Below are 25358 nucleotides of genomic sequence, written 5' to 3' on the forward strand. Positions count from 1 at the left end.
CACCCTCGGACTGAATAACCTGAGAAGTATCCCAAAAAACTAGACAAGTTAGCCCCTGGTCACTGTCTGACTCTGTTGCAGCTAATCTATTATTGTGGTGTTCTCTATGTGAAAGCTGCAGTTGGTGCAATGCAGCAGCAAGATTGACTGATAGGAGACGTATTTCATCATTCTTGTGAGAGCAACACTGGTTGTAGTTGACGTTTCAGAAGCAATTCAAAATGCTAGTTCTTCTCTTTAAATCCCTGAACAGTCAAGGAACAGGATATCCAAAGAACCTTTGCTGCCATATGAGTTTGCCTGTCAGTTAAGGTTTTCTACACAGGCCACCCTTTGTGTGTCCCCCATTTTGGGGGTTGAGCTAGGTAGCCACCAGAGGCAGGACCTTCTCTGTGGTAATGCTTCAGTTCTGAAACCTGCTGCCTAAAGCTGTTCACATTGTACCAAGTTCATTTAGTTTTAGCTGTAAGGTGAAAGTTTTCCCCTAGGATTTTGGTTGATGTTTGGGGGGTGGTCCATTTACTTTGTATTGGATTTTACTTTGTATTGGATTTTTAAATTGTTTTTGTTGAATTTTTAGGAAAATGACTTTAAGGTTGTGAGTATTTTTATTATATTGCTGACTTTCCTGTTTATTGATTTTTAAAAATTATTTGGTTAAAAGTGAAAGTTACTTCAGGGAGTTGTATGGTAGTAGTCAGTGATAAATATTTTTTTAAAAGTACTGTACACAGAATATGCATAATGGAACCATTGGGGAAGATTAAGGGTGTGCAGGGATTGGAGTAAGATGGAAGTTTCTCGGTGTCAATCAGCCTTACCATTGAGTGTAGAGAACTGATGCTCAACCTGTATATGCTTTTAGTGACTGTGGGAGGCTTCCAATGCAAGATCACAAAAAGTTACACATTATTTTGAAGTGATTAGTTGTGAATTTTAAACCTGAGGCATTCCTTCAACAGCTTGCACATATGAGCCAAGCAGTCATGATTTGAAAATTACAAGGGAAGGGTTTTTTTTTTAAAAAAACAACTTATATCTAAACCTTTATTGATTTTCAGTAATTTCAAAATTTCAGAATTTTCAAAATTCTCTAACTTGTGGCATGTATTCTCTTCTGAGCTAAAAGTACAAAGTCACTGTCTCCTAATTTACATATTTTTGTTGATGTTCTTAATTTAAAGCAACTTTAAAAGAGCTTATCGTTGAAGATAGACTGAAAATGACACCCCAGAAACTAGCATTTCAACATTCACAGTCCAGTCCTTTCACTTAATTATGGAGTCATTTGTTCACTTTATTTTAATTTGTTTGCTTGCGAAGGGTTTAAAATGTGGCTCAGTTTAAATAGGTTTTTTTTTTTAAAGAATGCTGCGGAAAAATATTTACACTGTGCAGCTAAGCTTTCAGTCTGTCAGTGAGCACAGCTGAAAAGTAAAACAAAACCTTCTCTGCACCTCACTGTGATCTTCTATGAGGTTGGACTTTCAGAGCAGAATGAGAGGAATTAGGTTACCTATATTGATTGGTTGTGCTTCTAAAAAAAAATGTGATGGCCTGTAAAGGTAATACCTGTTGAATATTAAATTTTCAGCAATAGCAGATTGATGGTAACTAGGGAATACTTAAGAAATTAAAAGGCTGGCTTTTATTTCCAAAAAAGAATAAATGTGAATGGTCTTCCCTACTATAATGTGACACTGTCTAAACTGCCTCTTGTGAAAGAGAAAGAGTTGTTGTGAAGTACTGGATTGAGAATATCACCCTAGTGGTTTGTAATTATTTAGCTCTTGGAAGGGAGGGGGGGAAATTAAATTACCTTGACGCTAAAGTCACCTGCATCTGGAACCAGAGTTAAAATCACTTTGGGAATAATGAATTCATATTTAGTCAAGGGATTGGTGTTTTGCTTGTTTATGCCATTCACAATAGGATAACATTATCATTCCACCTGGACCTTTAACTAATCATATAGGGAAGAGTGCAGGATTTTGGTTTTTGCTTGCTAGATACTTGTTTGAGGGTTCTCAAGACTATCTAGCTGGTTTTACTAGCCTGGTAGGAATCCCAGCTAAAGAGAATTGCTAAATGCATAGTCATGCATATGATTATATTGCTGTTGATACAAATCTTTTCTCTCAGTAGGCACATTATCCTATCTTTGTACGCATCCAGCTACTACAATACTCATTGTTATTGAAGAGATCAGTTCTGTATTTATGTTTAAAGATTTTAAAGCATCCTGTACACTTCCATATTAAAATAACCATATTTAAATACCAAAACCACAAATGCAGTAATTGAAAGAAATAAAATACTATAACATTCAAAAGTAACAACACTAAAATAGACAAAAGTGTGATGGGCAAAACACATCATCTCCTATTACTGAGAAGATATTGTCTGCGCTAGTGGTTAAAGCTAAAAACTGTCACTGCCCAACACACTCACACAGGGAGGCAGTTTCACTGACTTGGTATCATAACAGCAAAAACACTATTTAACAATAGGGCCTTTACTGAGAGTCTTTAATTAGACAGGTTCATAAAGCAACAAGTCTCCAAGATACCTTTATGGCTTTAAAACTAGCACTTTGAATTTTGTCTATAAGTGAATTGAAAGCCAGTTATTGAGTTTCAGAAGGAAAGTTGGTGGCAGAAGGTGATTTCATAATTCTATTATGGTTTAATAATTCTATAGATGAGTCTGGAAGTAGAAATAATATGAATAGTTCATGAGTGCTTCTATTTAACCATGTGATTATTTTTAAAAATAGAAGATTTTTGGAGGCATTATCAAATTGAAAGAAATTATTGAAAGAAATTATATATTTTTCAAACACATAAAAATTGTTTTAGAATAGATCTGCAGCCTATTCTCAAGGTCTTTTTAGCAGTGCTTGCAATTCTGTCCAAACAGAAGCAGCAGCATATGCAGATCATTCAGCAAAGGAAATCTCTTTAATAAAACACATTGTTAACAATTCAGCCTAAATGTGATTGAAGAATGACCTGACCTAGCTTTCTAAAAAAAAGTTACAGCTGGAAAACAAACCCAGTTTGTAAGTGCTACACTTAACTGATGAAACCAGAGCTTCCTTTTACAGACAGTGATCAAGTAGTACTGCCCAGCTGGACACTAACTTTTTCAGAGGAACTGCAGCTCTGGGTTGCACAAGCTGACACTTCAATCCTTTGTTGGCTGTGTTGTCAACAAGAGGAACGTCCAACCTTAAATAGCACCTGCTGCTGTTGTGCTACCTGAAATGTTTCCTTTAGTTTTAAGCTTTTATATTAAAGGGCCTTTTATTTCATGCATTGTATATGTGAAATGTCATGATCTGAGACTGAGGAATGGAGTGGTCTGTGGGGCTTGTGACAGCCTATTCCTCACAAACAGGTCTCAGGCCTTGCTACAGGCCTACATTTCCCCGGCACCCTCCAACCCCCAGGCATTGACTTGGGGAGGGAGGAGCAGGAGCCATTAGTTGAGACAGAGCTGAGAGAAAGCATGTAATACTCTGCCTAGAGAGGGCAGGCTGTTCACTCACTAGCAGGGAAGCAATGAGACTGGTTCTGGAAGGAGTTGATTCATCACCCCAAAGGGTGGTGGGTGAGTCCAATCTGAAAGGGTTAAATATTGAATTAGTGGTAGAAATCCAGTAAGTTAATTGAGTTAAGATACTTCATTGTTCTCTAGCTGACTTTTTCTATGCATGTTTTGCTCTGCCTGTTTTTGTAGTCCACCCTGTTTTCATACTTCATCTATTGTTACATCATTTGTTTAATAAACTAGTGGTTTTGATCACTCTGCCTTGGTCCTTGATGATCTCATATTTGGCCATATACCAAATGGAGCTACTGGTAGGGCAGAGAGAGTGCTGTGGGCCCTCCCCAGTCAAGCTGTAGAACCAGAGTGATGGCAGCCAGTTAAGGCCCTTGCCTGTACTCCTTCAGAGACGGAGGTCATCTTGGGTGATTCCCACCATCCAATCAGGGAGGCAGAAACTAATTTTCTTCCTTTTCTTGTCTGGCATGTGGGACACCCTCTCTTCAGTTCTATTCTTGCCTCTAGGGAGAGCAGTCTAGTAGCAGACTAGCTCTGCTACTTTCTTATCAGGACTTCACTTTCACTTTCCCATTCCTACTTCTTTGCTCTTCCTCTAATCTTATATTTCTGTTGTCAGACTGTTGACTTAAACTTTCATAATTCCTCCCTATCTTCTTGCTGTCCTCTCCTGTTTCTTACTACTCTCCCTGGCTGACTGAGACAATCATGGCAGCCATTTGGGGCAGCAGTATTTTGGAGGTTTTAGGGGGCTGCTGGGAGAATGGGGAAGTTGAGAAAGACATGTATATTTGGTATATTCTGAGCAATTGTCTGACATTGGCAGAAAGCAAAAAGCCCTTGTTCAGGATTTATACAGAAAGATTAAGGTTGGTAAAGCATATATTTGGCTAATCCATTGCTACACATTACATGTCAATAAGTTGCTTTACTTTCCAAACTCATATAGAGATTCTAGCAAGGGAGCTCAACTTTTGTATATCTTGACTGAAGAACTGGACTCTCCTTCTATCTGGACCGGTTGTCCTCTTCCACCAAGCACAGCTTTGGGAGAGACATATATGGAATGGTGCAGTAACATGCAACCTGCAGCATTAATTGTTAATGGAAGATAAAGCGATTGAGTGGTAAAAGAGTGTTGTGATGTTGTACTAGTTTGTGTGTGTCCATCTCAGAATGCTCTAACTTGAGGATTTCTATTGAGTGTACAGGTCTGTTTTCCCAATTTAAACGTTTACTAACCATTAGACTGGCACGAATTGAAATATGAAGCAAATTTTGTCACGAAACGGGCCGTTTTGTGGGGTCGTGGTTATCACGAAATTCACGACTTTTTGGCCTGTTTCGTTAGCTTCATGAACAATTTGTAATTGCAGACAGGCTGGTCCCGATCCTTTGATTCTCTAGGCAACAATGGGCCCAGACCTTTTGATTGGCAGCTCTCCTAGCCATCTGGAGAGCTTCCATTCTGCCTAATACAGCCAGGAGCTGGGGGTCAGTCCCCTAGGCAATCAAAGAGGTGGGCCTTCTGTAGCCATGGCCACACCAATCTCACCCTTCCAAACCTTGTTAGACAAGTCTGTCAGCCAACCACAGACTTCCTGTTCTGATCTATGTCAGCGTTTTGCTGGGATTGGAGTGGGAGAGTGTGTAAAAGGATTTGGGATTGTGCTTATGGCTGCTGCTGCTTTAAAGAGACTGAAAGAAGCCTCTTATTTCCAGCTCTTGGCCTTGTTGTGGGAAGGTCTTTGGGTGAGGGTGCCTTTTTTCCTCCACCCCACCCTCTGTCTTAATGGCCCAGCTCCACCACAGCTGGTCCTTCACTCCCCTTTGATCCAGCAACTCCCGGTCCCCGTTTCAGTCATGCACTCTGGCAGCACTTCCCTTCCCACCCTTCCCAATCAACGTATTGCAAACTGGGAAGGTGGGTGGAGGAGAGCCTGCTGAAGTCTCCCTGCGAGTTTGGCATCTCCGGGTATGAAAGGGGCCATTGAAATCCCCCAAGTTCTGATGAATCTCGAAACTAATGAATCGTTTCAGCAAACATGTCAATTTCATGAAGTTTCGTGATTTGCAATTCGTGGATCGTGCCCATGTCTACTAACCATAGCTTAACCTTATGCAACTGTTCTTCATGTTATGTCAAAGAATCTGTTGAAAAAATAGGAAATGCTAGCTCATAATCCTGCATCCATTTAAAATGCTGTCACCATCAACTAGATTAATTGAGCACTAAACATTTCTAAAAGGCAGTTGCTTTACAGTCTCTTTCCTCTGCTGTGATCACAAGAATTCTGTTGGCCCTGTCAGCCATTGCTGAGCAGGGAGACAACTTAATGTTAGCAAAAGCACAGTCCGGATCTAAATGCCAAATTAAAGAGGCTTCCATCACTAAAAAGGTTGAGGGCAATTCTGCCTGAAACTGATTGTGTGAGAAGTGAGAACTTCTTGGAGGGAGACAACAGTTGCTTATTCATTACTGGAGCCTGGAAGATAGCTCACATTCTTGGGTGTTGGTATTCTATGTTTAAGTTCTGCCTCTGCATAGGATGGGGAAAATATTTCAATTTTCTAGGTTCCAGTTGCAGGCTGTTGAAATGTCCACCCCACTTTTTTGTGTGATTGCCTATACATATACATTCAAAGTAGTGAAGTTTATACTGCTTCGAATACTGTAGAAGTTAGGGAGTATAACTTACATCAAGGTTAGATTAGGTCTGAGCTTGATTTTCATATGTGTTGTCTATTCTCATCTTTTGGTTTACCTCAGCATTTATTTTTACTCTACCAATGTTTTTGGTTTGTGGCATATGTAATAGTCCTTGGTGCTGTAAATATTTACTTAGTCACAGAACAGGCTTTGCTTAACATTCTATTCCTTCTTCCTCTGACCTTATAGCAATGTGAAGTGTCCTTTTGACATTTCAGCTGAGGTCTGGAATCCTTGGTCCTGGTCTTTCTACTAGAATATGTTTAGATGGCAGTGACTTAATTTGATAGTCAGTAAAATGCATACATTATCTACTGTTCTCTTTAAAAACCTACAATCCTGTTGCAAAATAGAATTTAAAAATAAATTAAAACCCATGGCAAAACCTGGAACCAATCCCCAGTTTGTCATTGCCAAACCACCCAACTAGCCAGTTTGGAGTAGAGGTTAAGAGTGTGGGACTCTAATCTGGAGAACCGGGTTTGGTTCCCCACTCCTCCACTTGAAGCCAGCTGGATGACCTTAGGTCAGTCACAGCTTCTATGAGCTCTCTCAGCTCCACCCACTTCACTAGGTGTTTGTTGTGGGGATAATTATAACATACTTGTAAACCTCTCTGAGTGGGTGTTAAGTTGTCCTGAAGGGCAGTATATAAATCGAATGTTATTACTACTATTATTATAACAGCCCTTCCTAAAGGATGGATGGGATGACCAGTTAACCTCATGTGGGAGTGGTTTCTGTAGTCCCAGTACTGCCATTTAGAAGGCCCTGCTGCATATAGCTATCAGTTCAAACACTGGCTGTGCATACAGATCAGGACGGCTTCAGATTACCTAAAGATGCAGATGGGCTCATATAGGAGCCGTCAGTCTTCAGGTATCCCAGTTGTACACCATTTAGGGCTTTAAAAGTCTTGTCTAGATTGAGCTTAAGTTTTGTTGCCCTCGTCCAACCCAGTGTTACCAGAATTGCTCTTTTTGATGGGGAATTAGCTTGCAGCCTGGGTTTTAATTTAGTGCGGGTCTTAACCAACTATACTGGGGTCCCTCTCCAGAACACTCGTGTAATAAAGAGGCAGACTAATAACAATAAAATGTGTCTTTACTAAAATAGTGTTTCGTATGCCTAAGTTAGCACACACGTACAAGATACATACAAGAGCAAGGAAATACAGAGTAAGAAAATAGAGACGGTTGCATTAGCGGGGTAGCCCACTTGAGAACGACGGAACTGGGTATACTCGCCTAGTCACGGCGTGGAAGGAAGACATAGCAGTGAGATGAGGTGGTCTAATGCCTGCACTAGATCCAAGAGAGTGACAGCAAGGAGTCTTGATAGGAATGGCACGCGCACCACATGGCTGGGGAGGCCGGCTTAAATACCCCAAAACGTACCCGGGGGCTGGTGCCTTACCCTGTGGTTCTCATGGGTGAAACAAAGGTTTTAATGGCTCTATAACTACCCTAGATGGGCCACTATAGAATCTGATTGTTATTGTGGCACCTTGGGAAGAGGGGACAAAGGAGGGAGGGGGAAAGCCGGGCGGGTTGAATGGATGTTCCAGGACACTGGGCTTGGTCCCAATATCATCAGTTCTGGAATGCGGAGGCTGCTTTGAGATGCGTCCATTAAGTGCTTAGGATGGCCGGCACTTAGCTTCCATTCCGGGGCGGCTATCAAGATATGCAGAGCAGGGCGAGGCTGGCCGCTGCAGACGTGGTCTGCGCGCTTCCACGAAATGGCTTCTCTAAGCAGGCTGCTTCAGCTGGTCTTCTGGCTGCTTGGGAACATGGCATGACTGGGGCTTACTAGCAGGCTGCCCGGTAGCGAGGGTAGGCTTGGTGACCGGCCCGCGAGAGGCTCCCTGCAGGAACTGACCAGGGGGTGCCTGGCCAGGCTCGCTGAGGGCTTTCCCTGGCTGGCACTGTGCTGCTAACAGCATGGCTCTGGGCCCAGGTGAGGCAGACATCCATGGAGGCAGGAAACAGTATAAACAACATAATCCATAGCAGAGACAGGAAACAGGCATAGTCCATAGGAGATAATAATGCAGGCAGGAAACAGACACGTGTAGTAGAGTTCACACGTGCAGGGTAATCAGGAAACAGGTCTTTAGTGTGTCTTTAAGCAACGCAGGAAACTGACACAGTTCATTGCAGGTCTCAGAACAGGAAGGGGGGGCTCCTTGGCAGCACCAGGACTGTCTTCTTCATTGGTTTAATGGGCCCATTGTATCCTCAGACTTAGAGGAAACTGAAAGGTAGGACTGGGTGTCATCTCTGGGTTGATTATGCTACATCTTAAACTTATCTCAGCAGTTTCATGTAGACGTTAGATTGCATTAGAGGCCAGATAAAACATCATAAGGCCAGGCAGAAAAACGGCAGCATTCTGCTACCATGTTCTAGACTACACAAGAAGGATCAGAAGTGTACCACAAAACAGTATCTCCTTGTCCCACAAAGACAGCCCAGAAGGCTACTATAGTACTGAAAGCTGCTGAGTGGTACAGGGAGATAAATGAGGGCCAACTGTCCTTGTCCATCACCTGGCACAGGTAATTAAGGAATCCATTTAATCCACTTAATCTAAGAAAACTTAGAATTTAAAAGCTATCACATGCTTGATTGCTCTGCTCTGGAATGGTATGTCGAAAACTTACACACTAAATTTGTTTCAGTTGAGGGCATCTGTAGGTGATTTTGTTCCCATTAGTGACTGCACTGTGGTTTCCTTAGGCACAATGAGAACTAATCCCTCTCTTAATGCTCCAATGATGATCCAAGGTGATATGTGTCATCTATTGGTATCACATCTCCAGATTCCACTGACCATATCATTACAGTGCACAAGCTGATATTATGTAACAAATTTAAGTAGTGACTAGTTGGGTGGCCATTGACTGAACCAGATAGTGATATGACCATGACAGTGGAGCTACTACCAATTCCTCCACTCCCCAGTTTCTTATCCAGAAGAGGCAACCCAACTGAATATGATCTGCTGAATGTATTGGGGCACGTAGGCACCACATTGGGGACCTCTTGAGTTATTGTTGAACCAGGTAGATTTAAGTTTGAACTGACCCTCATCCACCTAGCTTGTTGATTGGTTGCACTGTCTTGTCCTACTGTACCTCATAGGGTTGGATCCCGGTTAACCGAAGGCAATTCTGTCCCTCCTCTTCTGCTACAGCCAATTGATCTCCTCCAAATGCTGCTCATGGGAATAGTATGAGGGGAAAACTGGTGGTGCGAAAAAGGAAGAGGGAGTTGGCAGAAATAACACTACCTCTTCTTTTAGCAGAAGCAACCCCATAGAGTGGTTAGGATAAAATACACAAACCATGTACACCACCCTGATCTCCTTGGAAGAAGGCTGGGATACAGATGTTCTAGATTGATCTTCTCCCCCCGACCCATCCACCCACCACCAATTTTTATCTGCACAAACTAAGTACTAAGTTAGGTAGAGGGATGACTCACTGACTCAAGGTCATCCAGTGAGCTTCATGGTTGAGCAGCTATTGGAATTGGGATGGAGGTTCCTCTGGTCAGGTTTGAGGTGGGCAAGACTCTGTTTCCTATTGAAAGAGTAATGAGTAATGAGAGGTGGGGGAGGCAGAGGGCTTTGGTTTCACTTTTCCCTCTGCTGGTCTAATAATAAGCCAAGATGATTAACTAGTTGTTTTTTTTAACTCAGTGTTTTTTCATAGGTTGTATCAGCCATAGGAACACCAGCTGTTTTGTGGGCTATTTGCTGTGGTTTCCAGCACTGACATCCTATCTCGGATCCCAAAAACTGGTTCAGACATACCATTGAAAACCATGCATGCATTTAAAGTATTTATACTTGTGTATTCAAAACTCCTCATCACTAACAAAAGCCATTAACTAGGAAAATTGTTTTTCTTTTAGTGTTTTTAATGGTCTGGGAATGAAGATAGGCAGTGAAGCAGGGTCTGCCATTTTTATTTTCCCACTGTTACTTTTTATTATCTTAATTCCACAGTTTGCTTAATCTGATATCTAAGGCATGTTTTGCTTAGGAATACAATGCAAAGTATGTGCTGATAATTACAGTGGTTGCACTTTTGGGGAAAAAATTATAGGTACTCACTCTGTCTTTCCCCATTCAGGCTACTGAAGAAGTTTCAAAAAATCTAGTTGCCATGAAAGAAATCTTATATGGCACAAATGAAAAGGAACCCCAGACAGAAGCTGTGGCCCAGCTTGCTCAAGAATTGTACAACAGTGGTCTTCTTAGCACTCTTGTAGCTGATTTGCAACTGATTGATTTTGAGGTAAGAAAATATTCATGGAAAATACTGCATTTGACCATTTTAAGTGTACGAGATGTACTCCAGCATCAGTTTCAAGATGATCTTTCTGTATATCTTTGGGGGGCATTGGTTCAGAGCATTAGCAAAATGTAGATCTATCTAACTATCCTTCCTGTGCTATATATTGGCACATCTTATGCTAAAATCTCTTTTTTTATATAGTTTGGTACCTTGTGCTAAAGAAGCAATCAGTGCCATGGACACTTACGTAATCAAAGCAGCGACATGTTAACACTTTTCAGGGATAGGCACCACATACTGTGTTGCAACTTCCAAATCCTTTACCTCAGTTTGTCCCAAGAATCCTGCCTCTCATGTACCGAGGTTCACCTCCCTTGTTGTTGGTCTTCATTGACCTGAATAGGGATGGGGAGACTCAGTAGAAGATGAGCAGGATTCATATGGCAAGGTCGACTGAATGAAGTAACCAGGAGTTGGGTGGAGGGAATATAAGCTCCACTGAATGGATGAAGAGCCTCATGGAGAGGGAAGACATTAGGAAAACTATAGTTCCAGTATCGTCTCAGTATGTGTCAGGACTAAGGATACTATCCGTCCAGGGGAACAAAGGGACAAAGAAGAGTGTCAGGGCTCACCGTCGCTGCCGCTGGGCGGGGCGCTGGCTGGGCCGGCCCTGATGTCAAAGGGGTGCCAGGGATGCTGCAGGACCCTGCTCCATGGAAGGAGGGGCGGTATACATCACCCAGACTCCCTCTCAGTCCATTCGCTGGCCTGCTCACCCCCTGCGACCTCCGTCATCTCCTCCTCCCCGAACTCTCCTCCAAGCCTCCGCTCTCGCACTGCTCCGCTCCCACTCCACACCATCACTCCTTACTCACACCCACCACCCCAGTGCTCTGCCAAGCCATCCTTTATAGGGCCCTCCTTGCAGGCCCGCCTGCCAGGCGCCCCGCCTGCCAGGCCACACCCCTCCTTGGCCTCCCAGCATTGGTCTGGGCTGTCTCACGCTGCTGCAGCTGGGGTAGTTGGCTTGGCTGCCTGGGTCAGCAATAGCTGTGTCTTGTTGGCTGGCTGCCAGGCCTCTCTGGCTGAGCTGATTGCTGAAGGCAGGCCCAGCTGTGGCCTCTTGGCTGGCTGACCAGCTTTTCCAGTAGAGTGCCTTCAGCAGCTCCACCTGGAGGGGCTTGGCTCTTAGCATCTCCTGAGCCAGGTTACTGTCCTCTAGCTGGGGCATGGCTCTGGGCTGTTGTGGCTGCTTCTCCTCCTTGGCTGGTAAGGGCTCTGTTTGGGCCACTGCTGGGTCCTTATTTCCCCTGCCTTTGCCCTTTCCCTCTGGTCTGCTTAGCCCCCTATCCGCTCCCTGGAGGGTGGGACTAGCTGGTCTCTCCCTGCTCCTTCCAGCCCTCTGAGGCTTTGGCCTTTTGCCCCTTTCCCCTGGTGTAGGCAGGTTCTGGCCTTGGTTGCCGGCTGGGGCGGCAGGGCAGCTGTCTCCCGGCTGCTTCCCCTTGCTTCCTCCCGGCAAGTCTGGGGGCTGAGGCTCAGACCCCAGACAAAGAGAAGGGCAGAAGAAGAATGGAGAGGAGGACAGCGAGAATGTTTCCTTTCCACAGCTGGAAAGAAAACACTGGAGAGAAAAAAGAAATGGGGTGTTGGGGAGAGACTAAAATGTCTTGGCATTCATGGCTTTATGTGTTCCAGGTGCATTGTGTGCAAGTTAGCTGAGCTGATCCCATGCAAAAGTATTTACAGATTTAGCCATAAATAGTTTTGTTTGTCCCAGCTTAAGTTTGAGGCAAGCTAGGGTGAGTGTGCTCATTTCTAGTTCCTTCTACTGAGAGGTACAGGGAACTCTTTGCAGATGGAGCAGCTTCCCACATGCATTGTCACCTACGTGGTATTGCTGAATTGTTGTGATGTTTTTCAAGACACACTAGGTATGTTGACTGGGTGGTTACTGTGATTCGCTAGCAACTCTGCTGCGATTTTGATTTGCTGTACATTAATATAAATTAAATATTTGCTTTGAAATTCCCAGAAGTAGTGTGTCTCCCTTAGAAAGTGAACCAGAGGGCAGTTTATCCTTCAAAGGTGTGTTGGTTCTGTGGGTTTACTTGGAATGTCAGATCCCTCTTGCATTCGTATTTCAAATAAATTGTTATGAAAGATGTATTTCTCTTGCAGATGTATTCCAGAATAGGAAGCCAGCTACATTATAGTTTTGATGAATATTAGAGTAACCTTATAATGCTAGGTTCTTATGTTTTGGGGAGAAATATTAAAAAAAACCTTCATTGTAAACATGTTTTAGAAAACTAAACCTGCTTAAAGCCCTTTCTCTTTTGTAGATTTTGGTTTCTCTAACACATACATTCAGTAAACCAATGGTCTGAGGACTCCTTCTGCATGGCAGTCTGCCAAAAAAAACCTGTGTGTGTCTGTATACAATTGACATGGTACACTGACCAGGCTTATTGGGCTTTATTGTTTCCTTACATAAACTGAGTGCCCTAGAATACTTTCAGAACTGGTAACAGTGATCTGCATGGTTGGACAGTTGCCAGGGTCCTCAGATCAGCAGGGGTTGAATTAACTGGAGATGGGGTGAGATGATGAAGCTAAGCCTCCTGGTGTTTTCTAGGTACACAAATGGAAGGTTGCCTTGCAATAGCATCAGGAGAGCTGTGAGAATCTCCCAATAGAAAGGCTGCCTGCTCCCTGGCTTTCCAGGGAAGCTAGGTGGCCTTGGAAAGTCATTTCCAAGCTTTGAACACAGCCAGTCTACCCTGAAGGGAATTTTGTTCTCTGTCTTAGCAGTCTCCTCATTGAGGAACTCTACAGTTCCCAGAACTTGTGTAAGCTAAAGCTGTAAAGTATTTCTAGCATTTGCAGAATTGAGTTTCCACACTTATTTCCAATTTTCCTGACATGCTAGTTGAGTATGACAAGCAATATGTTTTTTAAATAAATGATAGCAACACATGAATGTACAAATAGGTAACAGGTGAAATGAAATCTGGCCAAATTTGAAATTAAAACATGCCAGTTCTTCTTTTCCCTCCCACTTCAAACACTTGAGCCTATAACATTCTAAAAGTATTTATTTATGTCATTTATAATCCACCTTTCTCACTGAGACTCAAGGCAGATTACATAGTGTGAGATTAGTACAGTCAGTATCAAGGATATTTGAATAAACAATGCCATAGGGTAAATTAATGCAAGTTTACAAAGATGTAACATCAGCAGAAATCCAATACAGAGTTGAAGAAATGCTGAAACAGAGCATAAGCAATTCTAGGACTGACATTAGACAACATAGAACTGCCCAGTAGGATCATATTTAAAGCAATAGGTAGTACATAGTAGCACATACTTAAAGCAACAGATATGACATAAGGCAACATAGAGGTGAAGTGTATGGTACCCAGGGCTCATTTCGAGGGGGAACGCACCAGAACGCCGTTCCAGTAGTTCCCTCAAGTCAGGTAGCCCCGCCCACCTGACTTTAAAAGGTTTTGGGCCATTTAGGCCTCGATTGGGGCCAAAAGGGCAACAATCGGGGCCAAAACAGCCCTGATTGGGTAGGTGCCGGGCAGGAGAAGTATCCCCCACCTGGCACCGACCCGATCCTGGCCGCAACGGGCCTAAAATGGCCATTTTGGACCTGTTTCAGCCTGGATTGGGGCTGAAACGGCCTGGATCAGGGCCGAAATGGCCAGGATCGGGTTGGTGCCGGGCGGGGGAAGTCTCCCCTGTCTGGCACCTACCTGGCCCCAGCCGTTTCGGCCCGGATCGGGGTCGAAATGGCCCAGATCGGGTCAGTGCCGGGTGGAGGAAGCCTCCCCCACCCGGCACCAACCTGGTCCCAGTTGTTTTGGCCCCAATCCAGGCCGAAACGGGCCCAAAATGGCCATTGTTGGCCATTTGGGGCAGTTTCAGCCCGGATTGGGGCCAAAACAGCCTAGATTGGGGCTGAAACAGCCCAGATTGGGTCGTTGCCAGGTGGGGGAAGCTTCCTACACCCGACACAGACATGTTCCTGGCCGTTTAGGGCCCAGTCTTGGCCAAAACAGGCCCCAAATGGCAATTTTTGGCTGTTTTGGGCCTGTTTCGGCCCCGGATTGGGGCCAAAGGGGCCTGGACTGGGTCAGTGTTGGGCAGGGGAGCATTCCCCCACTTGGCTTAGATAGATTCGGTCCTTTTCAGCCCCAATCCTGTTCCAAAAGGCCCAAAATGGCCACTTTCGGCCATTTGGGCTATTTTCTGCTGGGATCAGGGCCAGAACTGCCAGGATCTGGTCAGTGCCAGGTGGGGGAACCCTCCCCTGCCCAGCACTGATCTGGTCCAGGCTGTTTCGGCTGTGATCCGGGCCCAAACGGGGCCCAGACGGCCATTTCCGGCCCTTTGGGGCCCTTTTCGGCCGGAGTCAGGACCAAAACTGCCAGGATTGGGTCGGTGCTTGGTGGCGGACCCCTCCCCTGCCCGGCACCAACCCAATCCAGGCCAAAACTTGCCCAAAATGGCCATTTTGGGCCTGTTTTGGCCTGGATTGTGGGCAAAACAGCCCTGATCGGGCCATTGCCAGGTAGAGGAAACACTCCCCCATCTGGCAGCAGCCGAATCCTGGCCATTTTGGCCCAGTCAAGGGGTGTGGCATATGTTAATGAGTTATGCTAATGAGTTCCTGCAGTTCTTTTTCTACGAAATGACCCCTGATGTTACCTAAGTCATTAGTGAAGCATCTCTTTAAAACCACCTCCCTACAATACAGCCCTCCTATCTGAGTAAATAAGCCCCTTTGAATAATTCAGTTTTGCATTGTATGCATAAAGCCAGAAGAGTGGGGGGGTTATCCTGACCTCCTCAGGCAGGCTTTTCCCATAGGGTGGGCGCCACCACATTATGGACAGCTGTTGATTTTGCCCATGTGCAGGGTGGCACATTCAGGAGTCTCTGTTCAGATGAGCAAAGCTGCCATGGAGGAACATGGGGCGGGGGGGGGGGGAGGAAGTCCCATATGTATGATGGACCAAGGCCATGAAGAGCTTTGTGTGTGATAGCCTATACCTTAAACTGAGCATGGTAACCGTTAGCCAATGGAGTGACTGCAAGATGGGAGTGATATTTCATGCTCCTGCTCACTCTTGATAACTGCTGAGCCATAGCATTTTGCACCACCTGGCGTCTCCTATTCAACTTAGACAGGAGACCTATGTATAGTGTATTACAATAGTCGAGTCTTGATGTTACCATCCAGGTGACGAGATTGTCCATGTCGAGGTAGGAAGCCATCTTCCAGGCCATAGTGAGGTTATAGAAAGCATTTTTTGTGGCTTCCTTAACTTATTGTTCTAGTAGTAGCACTGGATCCAGTATAACCCTAGGCTCTTAACTGAATCTGCAAGGGTCAGATGAACTCCATTGGAAGTGGGGAGTACCATGTCCTTCAAGATCTTCCTTCCCAAAAAGCATCACTTCCATCTTGTCTGGGTTCAATTTCAATTCACTTGTTTTCAGCCATTTGACCACAGCTGTCAGGCAGTGACCTAAGATTTCTGCTGCATACTGTGGGGACTCAGATAGTGAAATGTAGAGTTGGGTATCCTCTGCATGTTGATGACATCCCACTCCATAGCTCTGAATGAATTCTGCTAAAGGCTTCACGTACAGGCTGAATAACATACGAGATAAGATTGCGCCCTGTGTATCCCCATAAGATAATTCCTATTCTGGAGATAGCTGATCTCTGACAGCAACCCTTTGAGTATGTTCCATGAGAAACTATTTAAACTAGTCCAAGGCACATCCTTTGATGCCCAGTTCTTCTCTAAATGCTGGCTTCTCTATCACTGTACACTTTCTTATCCTTGTACAATAGACAAAAGCAGACTTGTGCAAATGCTCTTTCATTTTTTTTTCAAATGCTCTTTCATGAGCACACAGATTACCCACCCATACAAAGTTTAGAGGACAGCCACCACTGAATAGCTGCCACAGGACACAATATGGGCACAATGGGACTGGGCCAATTGTAAAATGATAGGTTCTGAGTCAGGTGTTGTGATATGATGGAGGCAGTTGCTTCCAAATAGACACTTCAAGGTGAAGTAACTGTGATCAGCTCTTAGCTTTGGTGAAGAGGTGCTGTTTGGTTTCAGTTTACAAAGAAAAGGGGCGGGATTGTTCCCTGTGATTATACAGGGGAAATTAACATGCTTTAGGGCTGGCACTGGTTCATAATATTTTTCTTCTAGAAAAAAAAATGAAGCGATGTGTGGATTTTGATTTGAATTTTTTTTCTGATGGTGGATTTTACATTCCAGTTCCTCACTGTGCACAGTTGTGGGTTGCTTTATGCTTGACAGGTGTATTCATTCTTCAGTGAATGTCTAGTGGTATGTACACATGGTCTCACTAAGATATTGGCACTGTTCCCTTTGGGATATAGTACATGGAAGGCAGTTCTTATTTCAGTCAAAAACAGGCACTACTTGGATTACCAGATTGATTGCTGCTTACTTGTTTCCTTTAAAAAAAGTTCTACACGTCTTCTGCATAGATCAGGGCTTGTAGATTTTATTCTCTACTTCTGCCAAGCTATTATGTGTGTTTATCAGCATCAGTGGCAAAGTTACATCACTTTGCACCACCTGGCGTCTCCTATTCAACTTAGACAGGAGACCTATGTATAGTGTATTACAATAGTCGAGTCTTGATGTTACCATCCAGGTGACGAGATTGTCCATGTCGAGGTAGGAAGCCATCTTCCAGGCCATAGTGAGGTTATAGAAAGCATTTTTTGTGGCTTCCTTAACTTATTGTTCTAGTAGTAGCACTGGATCCAGTATAACCCTAGGCTCTTAACTGAATCTGCAAGGGTCAGATGAACTCCATTGGAAGTGGGGAGTACCATGTCCTTCAAGATCTTCCTTCCCAAAAAGCATCACTTCCATCTTGTCTGGGTTCAATTTCAATTCACTTGTTTTCAGCCATTTGACCACAGCTGTCAGGCAGTGACCTAAGATTTCTGCTGCATACTGTGGGGACTCAGATAGTGAAATGTAGAGTTGGGTATCCTCTGCATGTTGATGACATCCCACTCCATAGCTCTGAATGAATTCTGCTAAAGGCTTCACGTACAGGCTGAATAACATACGAGATAAGATTGCGCCCTGTGTATCCCCATAAGATAATTCCTATTCTGGAGATAGCTGATCTCTGACAGCAACCCTTTGAGTATGTTCCATGAGAAACTATTTAAACTAGTCCAAGGCACATCCTTTGATGCCCAGTTCTTCTCTAAATGCTGGCTTCTCTATCACTGTACACTTTCTTATCCTTGTACAATAGACAAAAGCAGACTTGTGCAAATGCTCTTTCATTTTTTTTTCAAATGCTCTTTCATGAGCACACAGATTACCCACCCATACAAAGTTTAGAGGACAGCCACCACTGAATAGCTGCCACAGGACACAATATGGGCACAATGGGACTGGGCCAATTGTAAAATGATAGGTTCTGAGTCAGGTGTTGTGATATGATGGAGGCAGTTGCTTCCAAATAGACACTTCAAGGTGAAGTAACTGTGATCAGCTCTTAGCTTTGGTGAAGAGGTGCTGTTTGGTTTCAGTTTACAAAGAAAAGGGGCGGGATTGTTCCCTGTGATTATACAGGGGAAATTAACATGCTCTAGGGCTGGCACTGGTTCATAATATTTTTCTTCTAGAAAAAAAAATGAAGCGATGTGTGGATTTTGATTTGAATTTTTTTTCTGATGGTGGATTTTACATTCCAGTTCCTCACTGTGCACAGTTGTGGGTTGCTTTATGCTTGACAGGTGTATTCATTCTTCAGTGAATGTCTAGTGGTATGTACACATGGTCTCACTAAGATATTGGCACTGTTCCCTTTGGGATATAGTACATGGAAGGCAGTTCTTATTTCAGTCAAAAACAGGCACTACTTGGATTACCAGATTGATTGCTGCTTACTTGTTTCCTTTAAAAAAAGTTCTACACGTCTTCTGCATAGATCAGGGCTTGTAGATTTTATTCTCTACTTCTGCCAAGCTATTATGTGTGTTTATCAGCATCAGTGGCAAAGTTACATCACTTGGAAGCACTAAATGCTTTAAACAATAACATAATTGTGTATTGCTGTGTACCATCACCAAGTTCATTATGCGACTAACAAGAAAATGCTGTTACTAATGGCAAATACAGAGAGAATCATGGGACCCTGGAAGAAGCTGACTGAGCTGGTAAATGACGCTTGACTGTTGTGCTGTGTGGGGTTTGGGCGAGGCAGTTTCCAGAAACACTGCACTACTTATTGCCAGAACAAAGAGCTGTGGTGCTGTTTTGGGCTAGCTTACAATAGCATTAAAATCTGGAAAACCAGTATTTACAAGACAGGATATTTATGGTTTGACCGCAGATCAGCATCAGATATGCAGGCCAGGAGGGCCAGTTTTCTGGAACTGGTTCCAACAAAGCTGGAGTAAAATCTAAATTATATGGCCTTGAAGGTAGCAACAGTGGTGTTGGTCACAAAATTGGCATTGTCTTTCCTGGATGGATGCTGATCTTGTCATCTGGGCACGTGTAATCAACCCTTGCCTATGTGACTGGGTCACTTGAATGTGAGCAAAGCCACACAAGGTCCACTTAGAGAGAAGTGGCCAGGTTTAAAGAGCCTATGTATTAGTAAAGAGGTTTTACAGCTGCTCATATTAGATTTCTACATGGTTTGTTTCTCCTTTCTGCTTTGTCTCAGCTTATGTTAATTCATTATGTTATAATGACCACAAATTTCAAACAAGAGAAAGGAGCAGGATGGGTTGAGTCAGTGCTCGGCTTTCATGACCCTTTCTTATGTGCCCAGGGTAGTGCTGATTACCACTTTGGGGTCAAGAAGGTTGGCTAGAGATTTTGGAGGTCTTTTTGCCTTCCTCTGGGCACAGAGCAGAGGTAACTGGAGGAGTGGTGGTGGTGGTGATGGTGGGGTTGTTGTGAATTCCCTGCATTGTGCAGGGGTTGGACTAGATGACCTTGGGTATGCTACATTCCAGTTCTGAGATTGTGAAATGTATTTCTCTTTTTAAAGCAAAGTACGTGAGAGCCAGTTTGGCGTAGTGGTTAAGAGTGGCAGGACTCTAATCTGGAGAACCAAATTTGATTTCCCACTCCTCCATTTGAAGCCAGCTGGGTGACCTTGGGTCAGTCACAGCTCTCAGAGCTCTCTCAGCTTCACCCACCTCACAGGGTGATTATTGTTGTGGGGATAATAACATACTTTGTAAACTGCTCTGAGGTGGTATTAAGTTGTCCTGAAGGGTGGTATATAAATCGAATGTTATGTTATTATTACATAAAGCAAGAGGACAGTCTTTTCTTCCTCAGAAGCTTTCCAATCTCTGAATATGAGAATATTTAGTGAAAAGAATCCTTCTGTTGGGTCAGTAAAGAGCCTTGAGAAAATCTATTGGAGTTCATTGCTGCTCAGTTAATAGGGTCTGTAAAGGCATCTCTTGGAATCTCTTGGAAGGTACTGATTCTATAGGACCAGAAAAGACTGTGACTCAAGTTCCTATCAGTCTCACCTTTTGATTGGAAGTGAGGCAGCTGGAAACTTCCTCATCCATTACTAGCTTCTAGACAGATATGAGAAGAAGCCCTGAAAGGCTTTTGGAGCTGCTCTGAGAAATAGAAAAAGACTGATGTCATATAAAAACATCCACTCTTCTATGGATGCAAAATGGTCTGTCTCTATTACCTATGGTGAAATTCTTTGTATTGGAAAATAAAATGAAACCCAGTTTGCTTTATACATGAAATAACGATGCTTCCTATATTAGGACAGTAGTTTCTTGGTGTCACTTGACCAATTAGAGTTCCTAATGCTTAGATACTGGATCCTGGCAACCACTTAGCACATTTACTGGTTAGCTCTCTGAGGTGATCTGGAAGCTAAGTATCTGGGACTGGTGGTGGCTGTATGAGTTCTTGCAATTTGAGAGAATGAGAACATCTGTCCCTTTCCCTTGAGGGTATAAAATCCCTCCCCTATTTCTAGAAAATTGAAAGGGCTCTGTTTTCTTATTATCTTGATGGATGAAAGTGGTGCTCTCTGTCCTTTAAAAGCACTAGTGCCCTTCCTGGAGTAACCTTATTGCTCCCCAGGGTTACCCAGACCCCATTGTTAGAAACACTGAACTGGCAGCTTTATACAGCTGATCCAGGATAGAATCCCCACATATCTATATGTTTCAAGCTTTGAGGCAAGGGAGGCTTAAATGTGCAGCTGTAACTCTATATGGGAAGGAGTGTTAGCTCTAAGAGTTCTGTTGCTTTTTCATTCATCTTACAATGTAGGAGAGGAATAAATTCCAGTAGCCACTACAAGCCATGCCCCTGTGTTTTCACAATACCAGTTTCGCTACATTTGGGTTGGGGAAATAACATGCTCTAGTCTACTATGCTGGTGCTTAGAGGACTTTCATATAGCTCTGTTTCTCCTGCTGCTTTTGCATGTAGCTGTACAAGGTATTATCATCTCTCACTGTGACACACAAACTACTAGCTATACATATGGGAGGCATGCCTAGACCTGTCCACACTAATGTCCCTATGCATGAGCAGGCACAAGAGGGATTCTTGGAGCCCATGGGAATCCATCTGTGATGGACTGGATTGTGCCTGCCTGTCCAGCTCTTGGAAATGACTCACTCAGATTGGAACATTTTGACCTCCTAACTGTTAAGAGAAACTTGAAGTTCAATAGAGACCAGGTGAAGCCACACATGGCTTGAAATGTTGGAGTGTGGTGGGTTTGCCCCACTTAAATGCATGTGAATCATACTTGGGGGGTGGGGAGGGAGAATTTCTAGTATTGATTAGGAACATCTATCTGTCATTCTATTATAAAGTTCATTTATTATTACAGAGTTGTTAGAAGAAAATAAAATCCAGCAGATTGATGCTGTGTGTATCATCATTGCTAGAGAGAAGTTTATTTTATTTAGAATACTTTTATTTCCTGGCTTACAGAGAAAAAACGCAAACAGGCATCCGTAATTAAAAAGTCACCAACATGAAAAGCAACCACTAAACCAATTCACCACCAGCCCATGTCACAAAACTCAAAACAGAAAACGTTTTTCAGTGTTACAATTGCCAATATGCAAATGCTATGAAACATCAATGAAATATCTTCCAGAACAGAGCTGTTCTAAAGACTGATAGAAATAGCACTTTCTGGTCCTCTTTGGGCAGATGGTTCCATATATCTGGAGCTGTAACCAAGAGAATCTGGGCCAAGGAGGAATCAGACACTCCTGGAGTGGCTCAGCAATCAGGTGGTGATGAGCCCAAAGGCTCATATATGTTCTTGATTTATCCTTGTTGTATTATGGAAGTCATACAAATACCTGTGGAGTTCTTTAATAATAGAGTGCAAGTAACTCCAAATTAGCCAATTCAAGTTTGTGGCTTTAATGTTGTACCTTCTCATTTGTACTGCTAATATTGTATTCTGTGGCTTACGTTTTTGGCAGGGTAAAAAGGATGTGGCTCAGATATTCAACAACATTCTGAGAAGACAGATTGGCATAAGAACTCCAACAGTTGAATACATCTGCACTCAGCAAAATATACTGTTTATGCTGCTAAAAGGGTATGTTTAATATGTCAGATAAGTAAACTTAAACTGCTGTACACACACCAAGTTTTAAGCCCATTTCACATAACAGCTGTGGCCCCCTCTGTCCTCACACATTCCTTTAATTGGAAATGTTCATGTTAACCTGAAAAACATACCACCACACTTGTGGAAATGATTGGTGGCTGTCTGTAGTGTGATTGGGGCTAGATACCCGTTTGCCCACAGGATCATAATGCTGTTTTTTCTTGCATATTGGGGATTAATCCGGCTGTGTAAATTGGCCCTTTTGTCATTTACCTAGTATTAGTCCAATTACCTTTTTTCCTCAAGCCTGTTAGGTCATACTGAAGTCCTGGACTCCAGTTTGCCTACTTCTGAGATATAGTCCTTGTTGCTCTGGTACGTCATTAGCTCAGGCTTGCTCAAACAAAGACTTAGTTCATTGGTTGCGCTCCCTGCCAGCTTGCTGCTTCCTCTCTTTACATTGTCTGCATTGTTGCATCAGTCACCATGCACAACTTTTTTCAACACCCAGTTCCTGTGAAACAAATGTGAAGCCTTACACCAGATTAACAAGTAGTGTTGTGTTGGTGCAGTTTGGAACAAAAGGATATTTGAGTCTGCTTTGCTCCATAGTCAGAGGAAGTGAGACTCCCTTCCTTCTAGTAAAAAAAATCTGCAAAGGGACTTAAGTGTTGTAGAAAGTCAAAACACCAGAGCTTGGCATTCTAATAACACTTCAGAGCTTTTTGCAAAAAAAATTAAAGTTATCCTCCTTATCTATTTTGTATTATAATTCTAAAGTACATTTCTGTTGGATTTCCCACATTTTTCTTTCACTACTTATGTAACAGAATCTTGGAAAGTATACTCTTTCTTCCAGTGAAAAGTACTTCTCTGCATTCTACATTGCACCTCATAATCTGAAAATGTTCATGTTTCTGAAGCAAAGGAGAGATTGACTTAAACAATTTTAAGTAGAATATAGTTGATGCTTCATTTCTTTGTCCAGTCTACTCTTTATATCCTGGAATTTGGTAGCTAGAGAATCATAGGTGATACATTCTGAACCCAAACAATTATACTTGTTTATTCAAGTTCATTGCCTGACTGTTTAACAGTTCAGTGGGATCTTAATGTACAATCTCCTGATCAGTGAAGATGAACAATGGTTCAAGTTACTTAAAAGTATCATTAAAAATCAGCACTGTGGTGCTCCATGGTAGTAAGCCTTTGCAGATACTGGATTACTAATTCAAAAAGATGTGACATTACACCCTAGTAAGGCCTTTTAAGTTTTGTCATAGTTCACTTGGAGCTTCTGTTTAGAGTGTATTCTAGAAGTCACTAGATTTGAATGACAGAAGGAATCTAAACATCTATCAGATGAAGTTTTGGGGAAGTGCTTGCGGCCACTTCTAGTCACACTCATGGATCCATCACAGTTCTTAAGATTGTGGGCCAGATTGATAGATGGAGATTCCTATCTATGACCAGGGAAACCAAAGGAGTGCCTTTTCCCATACCAGTATGCAACAATTGTTGATAGAGCCATGGCTCCTGGGAGGATTGACTTAAATCAAGGCAATTTAAATCATGAAGATAAAGGAGCCAACTTAAAATCATTAAAACTCATCTTATTATTAACTATTTATTTGCAAAATTTATACTCTGCCTCTCTGCCCTCATCAGGGTCATCAAGGCAGATTAAAAATGTACATAATAAAAACACATCTTAAAAACCATTAAAGCCAAACAAAAACACAACATTAAAACAATTAACACCAAGCTAAAATACACACAAAAACATAGAAACAACAATTAAAACATAGGGTAGGAAAGAGGGATCACTAAGGAAATACCAGACAAAACAAAAAAGTCTTCACCCACTGGCAGAAGCTGGCAATAGAAGGAGATAGGCAAGTCTTTCTTGGGGGAGAATTCCAGAGTTTTGGTTCCACAACCAAGAAGATCCTGTCCCAGTTTGCCACCCACCTAATCTCAGAAGGCAGAGGCACCCAAAATGCAGAGCCTCAGAAGATGACTGTAAACTTCCTAACAAAAGCATAAACCAACTGGCCCCAGTATCAAGCCATAAGTTAGCTGAACTTTTGTGCTGCATGATAAATAAATAATGCTGTTTTCCCCTCAGTTTTTAACAAAGAAAACCAGACTTTTATAAACTGTTTTGATAAGTTTTTAAGTTAGATTTCAAGAAAGGTTTGTATCAAGGTCAGGTTTAATTTTAAACCAGGTTATTAAATCCAAGTGTTTAGGTAGAAGAGAAGTGTAGAAATGTTTTAAATAAATAAATGTATCTGTACTGGATGTCTCCATCTCCCTTGAGTCACAAGGCACATAAATAGACAAGAAAACAACTTCTGATTCTTTCAATTTTAGATAGTGGCTTAAAGTAGCAGCCTGAAACTGAATGGATGCTTTTGTCTGCCAAAGTAGTGAACTTGCAGCTTCTGGGGAGAGAGATCCTAGATTCTTCATTCTGTTTGCCATCCCACATAGGCCTGCTGATGACACTTTGCAGATGCAATGAAAGCAGAGAAATAATGTTTCTGCTGCTGTAGCACAGTATCTCTTAAAAATGTTAACCAGTGCCATTTGTAATGGAAGAAGTGGGGGCAGGGAAATAAAGACTTTTCAGACTACATATGAATGCTAAGGAACACAAATTAAAATTTAAAAATAGCTAAAATAAATTAGCATTTAGTGTGCAAAGTCAACCACTCCAAAGGCATTAGAATGAATCTGCAAGCCATTGGCAAGAGCAGATTGTTCATCTGTGGATTTGGAATTTGCACACAGTTTCCTAGGCCATGATCAGACTCTCTTTTTCCCCTTCCATGTACAAACAGAGAGTGTTTCCATGCACACATGGTATGGGGATGTTAAGGAGTTTTCATGTATGGCTTCATCCTTTTGCACTGCTCCAAAGAGACTTACCATCTTCGGGAGCAGCTTTTCAGGTTTTGTAGGGGAAAGAAAAGGCTTGAGTGTTCCAGGTACGAGTACAGTTCTGTGGAGCTCAGCCATATTGTTTAATGTTCTTATTTTAATCATTTTCTTAAATAGCCGTTTCCTTAAACAATTCAGTTTGTT

At 42.8% G+C, this 25358-nt stretch overlaps 1 protein-coding gene across 3 annotated transcripts in view; it reads left to right on the plus strand.

Moving 5' to 3' along the window:
• CAB39 (calcium binding protein 39) overlaps positions 1-25358 on the plus strand; it is an 81342-nt gene that overhangs the window by 46861 nt on the left and 9123 nt on the right. For all 3 annotated transcript variants that reach the window (XM_054983590.1, XM_054983592.1, XM_054983591.1), the window contains exons 3-4: positions 10419-10583; positions 22138-22256. In XM_054983590.1, the coding sequence (XP_054839565.1) occupies positions 10419-10583; positions 22138-22256 (284 nt within the window). The remainder of the gene's footprint in view (positions 1-10418; positions 10584-22137; positions 22257-25358) is intronic.

Source organism: Eublepharis macularius, chromosome 6, assembly GCF_028583425.1.
Source record: "Eublepharis macularius isolate TG4126 chromosome 6, MPM_Emac_v1.0, whole genome shotgun sequence".
Classification (NCBI taxonomy): domain Eukaryota; kingdom Metazoa; phylum Chordata; class Lepidosauria; order Squamata; family Eublepharidae; genus Eublepharis; species Eublepharis macularius.